General features: G+C 37.2%; 1 protein-coding gene across 2 annotated transcripts in view; it reads right to left on the reverse strand.

Annotated features, from left to right (window-relative positions):
- ZNF24 (zinc finger protein 24) overlaps window positions 1–6,775 on the reverse strand; it is a 10,923-nt gene continuing 4,148 nt past the window's right edge. For both annotated transcript variants that reach the window (XM_059409470.1, XM_059409469.1), the window contains exon 4: window positions 1–5,602. In XM_059409470.1, coding sequence (XP_059265453.1) covers window positions 5,064–5,602 — 539 coding nt within the window. In that variant the 3' untranslated portion in view covers window positions 1–5,063. The remainder of the gene's footprint in view (window positions 5,603–6,775) is intronic.

The following is a 6,775-nucleotide window of genomic DNA, read 5'->3' on the forward strand; positions in this document are numbered from 1 at the left end:
TCATGGAAGGCCATGCTAATTTTATTAACCTATACAGTGCATAAAGTGTTAATTCTAGAGTTTAGAATTACAAAGTTTTTCTACAATTCAGTAAGAAAATACAAAGAACCTATATTAATCAGGACAGAAACCCAATTCAGTTATTTTAAACAAGAAAGGGACTTTATTGGCTCACAAAACTTTAAAGTTCGGAGGTAGGGCAGGCTTTAGGCACAGCTGGATCTAGGGCCTCCAGAAAAATGACATCAGAACTGAGTTCTCATTTCTTTCTGCTAGCCTCTGAGTTTCTCCTCAGACTCTCTCCACATGGTATAAATTCAGGCTTACACAGTCCTTACACAGTCCTCACGGAATCTCTGTAGAGCCTTCTTTCCAATAGTTCCAGCAGAAGTTCTGTTGAGAGCTCTCTTTAGCCTGGCTTGAGTTACATGCCCATTCTTTTAATCACTGTGGCTAAGAAGCTGCAGGACTCAGGAAGGCCAAACCGGGTCACCTACTCATCTAAGCCACAGGGAATGGGTTCCCCACAATAAATAAGGATTCTGTTACCAGACAATGGGGAAAGAGATGCTGAACAAGAACAAAAACCCCAAAACACCCAACAACATAGATCCACACATAACCCAACAGAAAAGCTATTATAGGTAAAGGACATGAACAAACAATCCATGATAAAAGTGGCCAATAATAAACATGAAAATAACCTCAACCTCACCATTAATCAGGAAATACAAGATGATTTTTTTTTCTTTTTTGCCCATTAGATAGCAATTACCAAGCGTAGGTAAGGCTATGTGGGGAAATGAGCACTTTCCATACAAAGGGTAAAAACAGAAAGTTATGAAGACCTTTGGGAAGGCTAAGATGGGTCTATCAGAAAGCATATCCTTGGACCCAACTATCCACCTCATACAACTCCATCCTAAAGAAATTCACACATGTGCACAGAAATATATGAAAAAATGTTTCCTTTGGCAGTGTAAATAGCAAGAGAAAAAGTTAAGGGAATAGTTGAATAATGGGATTTTCATAGTATTGCATCCTAATCAACCATTAAAGAAATGTAAAGACCTCAGGATTTTTGAGACTAAAGGAAAAACCAGAAAAAGGAAGGTGAACAATACATATCTATGATTTTATGTAAAAATAGCATTTATTGTTATGTATATTCATATGGAAATGTATGGAAAGGCAGCTAGATGGATTTATGTCAAACTGTGGACGGTGGAATGTGACTGGAAGTGCTGGAGAGAAGGGCCTCTCTGCTCTTATACTTGTGTATTTAGTAAAATGAGATGGTAGTCATTTATACTTTCATAATTAAAAAAAGAAAAATGGCAAACAGCTCTCAACAGGAAATGGAAATGGCCAATAAACATAAAAAGATGTTCCTCCTTATTAATAAAAAGACGAATTTCACCTACCAGAGTGGGAAAAACATTCAGGATTCAGGGTTGGTGGGAGTGGGGGCAAACAGGCACTCTACTGATGGGAGTTGCAAATTGGTACCATCTTTTTGGTGCTAGTTCTCAACACTTTAAATGTGCACATTCTCTGACCTGATAAATCTATTTCCTGCTATTTATCCTACAGAAATAGTATCCACACAGGCAGCAAAATAGATGGATAAGGATGGTACCTATCCCTTTATAATAAAAAATTGGAAAGAACTTCCTTTCCATCAATAAGGGGTTAAATAAATTACTGTATATTCATGCAATAGAGCAGTGTGCAGCCATAAAGAACAATGTCTACATCGAGGTGAGAGGGAGGGGAGGCAATTTTCAGTGCAGTACATGGAAAACAGGGATATGTACCTACCTCATATGGTTGCTGTGAGGACTAAGAGCTAATCCATGGTAAAGCGCTTCCAACAGTGCCCATGCGCAGCAACCTCAGTGTCAACTATTAACACATTTTGCTTAAATATGTATATTCCTAAGTCTGGAAGAACAGCAAACCAAGTAAGTATTACTTCTGAGGAAGAGTGTGAAGAGGAATGTCCTTTTTCCATTTAACACTTCTGTACTGACATTTAGAAATCAAGGTTGAACAGCCATCACTCACTACACCGTGAAAAGATAGATACCCCTGTTAAGTTCACAGGGGTAAATTACAAACTAGATTTGAGTTTTAGCTCTAATTGGCCACATGCAAATCACACAATCTCGGAATCTTTCTTTCCTTGCCTACCAATCTAAGTGAGATAGGTATAGTGACTGATCTGAGGCCTGGTGTGCAGATTATCTCAATGCATACAACCCTCCCTTCAATTTACTAAATGTGATATGCACATTGCTAAATCAAATTTTGGGGATTTAACCTCCAAGAAAACCAAAAGAAACTTTAGCAGTAATGAGCAAATGCTCAGTAACTACTGGGCAGTTATCAGCGGTCTGCGTGCCGTGAACAATGACTGCTCTTTTACTAACCAAACAGATGGCACTGCTTGGCAATGGACAGCTCACTACTTAATCAGAAGCTGGGCAGCCCCCAGATTGCTAACTATGACTATCTGCGGGGGTATAAATTAATGTCTGGATGAAATAATACATCACTGAAGAGTTACTTTAAATCAATTGGTCTAGGGACTTAGCCTAATAGAAGATGGTGATTACACAGACTACCATTTCTTTTCCCATATACCCTAAAATCCAGTCTTTTTGGGTCCAGCCCAGTTTCCCCACAGAGCCTTGCCTTAGCTTCAGAATCCCTTCTAAACAACGCACAGGTATCAGAGCTGACAAGATAAACTCGTATTTGCCAAGTCTAACACCACTTTTTCTAAGCTCTGACATTATACCAAACATCTTTGGCATTTGTGACAAATGTACCACAGGGAAGCTTCTTTGTATACAGGAAAGATGTAAGATCTAAAAAAAGGGTGAAATTCTAGCTATTGAGAGGTTGCTCCCTTCTTACCTACTCTGATACAAGAACTCTGTCATTTCAGCAGAAGTAGTAAAAATATGCCACTTCAAAACCTACTTGGAAAGAAGCCAGTTATAAATAAATAAATCAACTCAAGATCGTTTTATCTTAGAGCGGAGGAGTTTATAGCTTTATTGGACATTGACTTGTTTCCTCTCAGCCACAAAGAGAAAAAGACCCAAACAAAAGTCCCTACATTTTCTTGTATAACTTAAAATACATTATATCATTACTACATATTTATACTTCAATAAATCTTAATCTATAAAGCACATTTCTTATAATTAATTGTTATCAGGAAATCTATAAACAAGCTCCATTCTGCCTCACTTTTCCACCAGCTGGCCTTGCATTTATTACTATGCTTTTTAACAGGCTCATGCAAATCTCACCTTCCATTTTCAAATTTGATCCAAGCACCAGATGTAACCAAAATCTCTGGAACCGTGAAATCTTTTTATTCACATGGGTCATTTTCCACACAATTAATGCCCACTATAAAGAAGTCTTTCCTCATATTCTCTATTTTAACTTCCAGAGTTTTCCACTAAACAGTAAAACCACAGTACTTGGGATTCTCAGCCAAGGAGTATATAATCCTACTACTACAATGTATTACTTTTTATACATTTTTTAAAACGTGTTAAGACTTAAAATTAAAAAAAAAAATAGTTCAATCAATTCTGATAGTTAATAAACTAGTTGTTAATAACCTATTTTTAAATAGAACAATCCATTCAACTTAACATGTAAGTACAACCTCAATGCTATTAGAGATTGATTAGTTTTTTTTAAAAAAGACCCACAAACCTCCAAACTGTGTTAAAAGTTTCTTGGACTCACCTCTGAAGATTGCTGGAGAGCTGAATAGCTCTATGAGCGGAGTCTTCTTTTCCCCCAAATACACACCCTGGTAAGAGAACTATGGCTCTGTGAATCTCAGAGATGACCTCCCCCAGGACTGCTCAGACAGAGGGAAGCAACTAACCCACATGAAACAGCTTTAGACCAAATCCCCAATGATTTACAGTGGTAGAAATATCTACCTACCTAGGGTAGGGTTACAGTACCTAGCACAGTGCCTTGTCGGTAGAAAATGTTTAATAATAAATGCATGGCTGTTTTGTTAGCCTGGTGTGCAACCCTTTTGTACCAAAAGAATAAAACAGCAAACCTGATACTTGTTGCCCACCTGTCATAGATTTTTATGTCCTTAACCAAAAGAAGGAAAAATAATAAATTAGATCTTCAAGTCTCTTGTTTTCTAAAAGCCAAGACAGACCATTACCCTCCTGTTTACATTTGCCCTTCAACACTGCCGTTCACTACAAATTCTTCCCTGGTGTTAGAATGTCTACTCTCATAGTTTTACAAGTGTTTACTGTTCACAGTCCACTTTCTACTGGTAACACAGGAGACCATGATTCTCATTAGTGGGATGCCATCAAATTAGACAGGATAAGCGGTGTTTGAGTTTCCCTGCAGGCAGATAATTACATTGAGATAAATTCTTGATATACTTCAATTCTTGGATCAAAGTATTTGTCTTGCCCAATCTAGGTGTCCCATTCACTTTTTGATCTTTTATCACCATCACTTCTTATCTGAGTTTTAAGGCTCATTTTACTTTGAGGCTTTTGGTCATCCTTTATCTTCTATTTTCTGAAATGCATATTCAAATTAGGTAAAAGGAAACAGAAGGGTAAATCTTTTAAAAATGGTTTCGGTTTTCAGATTTTATGATTCCTATGTTGCCTTTTAATGTAGAAGGGAATGTATCCTTGCAAAGAACATTTTAATGATCAACAAAGAAATAATGTATGTCTAAAAAGGAAACTTTAAAGGGACAAAGAATCAGGTAGTTCATTATTTGGAAAAGTAATAATATAAATATCACATGGAAGATTTAAGCATTAACACCTGAATTAAGTTGAAAATTTCAGTTTCTAGGCAGGTATGACATCATTTCTTTCAAGATAAAATAATGGTGGGTGAAGATTTTCTACATTTCCCAGTGGATTTTCTAACAGTCTATATAGGGAAATAAAACTATTATTTATCATTTCATGTTTTTAATTTTGTCTTCATTTCTGAAGAAAAAGACCTGAGTGCTGATTTTTTTTTGTAATTTCTTATACTTTCACAACATTCAGAAGTTTTTCTGCATTGTGTCTTCGCTGATGTCTAAAAAGATTTGAGCTTTGACTATAAGATTTCCCACACTGAACGCATTCATAAGGTTTCTCCCCAGTATGGATTCTCTGATGATTAATGAGCCCAGAATTCTGGCTAAAGGCTTTTCCACATTCAAGACATTTGTAAGGTTTTTCTCCAGTATGGACTCTCTGATGCTGCACAAGGATAGAACTTCTGCTGAATGCTTTCCCACATTCAACACATCCATAGGGTTTCTCCCCACTGTGGATTCTTTGATGAAGAATGAGGGCTGAACCCTGACTGAAGTGTTTTCCACATTCATCACATATATGCTGTTTCTTTCGAGAGGGATTTCTCTTTCTTTCAAATCTGCCCTTGGGGAAACAGGCTTCTCCATACTTAAAAATTTGAGGAACACCTATATTGAGAGTGCCAGGAACTTCATGAGATTCTGCTGCTGAAGGAATCTCCTGCTTTGGAGCTAGCGCTCCATTTTCAGTCCTACCATCATCGTCTGAAATAAAGAAAAAATGTTATTATCACTTGTTTTCTATTCTGGAAGGAGAGAGACCTAAAGAAAAATTTAGTAAAACTGAACTAAAAGTAAAGAGCCTGCATATATCTACAAAGAGCACTCTGAAAACTGGTGGTAAGGTGGCCTACTCCAAAAAAACCAAAAAACAAAAAACAAAAAAGGGAAACAACCGATTAAGAGGCTAAGGGAGGTAATGGCATGCTAACATAATGAGGAATTAAAAGGTTATTACCTGAATAAAAGTGGTAACATAAGCACATGGGCTATACAGTACTAGTCAGAAAACAATGGGCAGAATGATGGCAAATTCTAAGACTGTCAGACAAAGTGATGCAAGCTAGGTCTGGTTGAAATGTCATAAGAAATATAAAACTGGCCACCAGGAGGTCATTACAATATTCTTTTGTTCTGAGGAAAGGAGAAATTACATCAGATTATTACGGTGTAAATAACAAGCAGTGACTATTTCTGAAATGAGCAAGACCAGGCAGATTACAGCTAACACTACACTAAAAGCAGAACCCAGAAGATGTCCTAATAAGAAACTGAAGATAAGCTGGGGGTATCCTCTGTTAACTCAAGACATAACACATATATTCAACAATTCTTGCAAAGTGACAGTTTTCCTGTAAATAAAGGTTGCCCTACTTGGTATTTGCCATGGTACTTAGAGTTATTATTTCTAAGCCTCAGTTAAATGAGTCCAGTGAAACAAAAAACTGAATTAACTACCAACATGGTACCCTTAAACTCCCGCAAGAAGCAGTATGAGCAATTCTCACGTCAGACTTTCCTGAAAATTCAAGCCTTGAAGAGTGCAGTTAGAGGGTGAGCAGCAGCAATCAGAAAAGTGGTAAACAGTGAGCAAGTCTATAATGATTACGAAAGGGATCAAGTCAAGAGAGAAGACTAACAACAAGAGACTGAAGGATGCAGTGGATCAGGGAGGAGTGGAGACATGAAAAACAGATAAACAAGTGTTAAAGTTATGTGGGGACAAATGGCACAGAAAAAAAGTTCCCCAGTGTGGCAGAGACCAGACCCCTGAAATGAGGCCATTTACAAATACGGGAAAACTATTCTAAAATTCAGTCAGACCCCTGAAATGAGGCCATTTACAAATACGGGAAAACTATTCTAAAATTCAGTCAG

The sequence above is a fragment of the Mustela nigripes genome, chromosome 8 (genome assembly GCF_022355385.1).
Source record: "Mustela nigripes isolate SB6536 chromosome 8, MUSNIG.SB6536, whole genome shotgun sequence".
NCBI lineage: Eukaryota > Metazoa > Chordata > Mammalia > Carnivora > Mustelidae > Mustela > Mustela nigripes.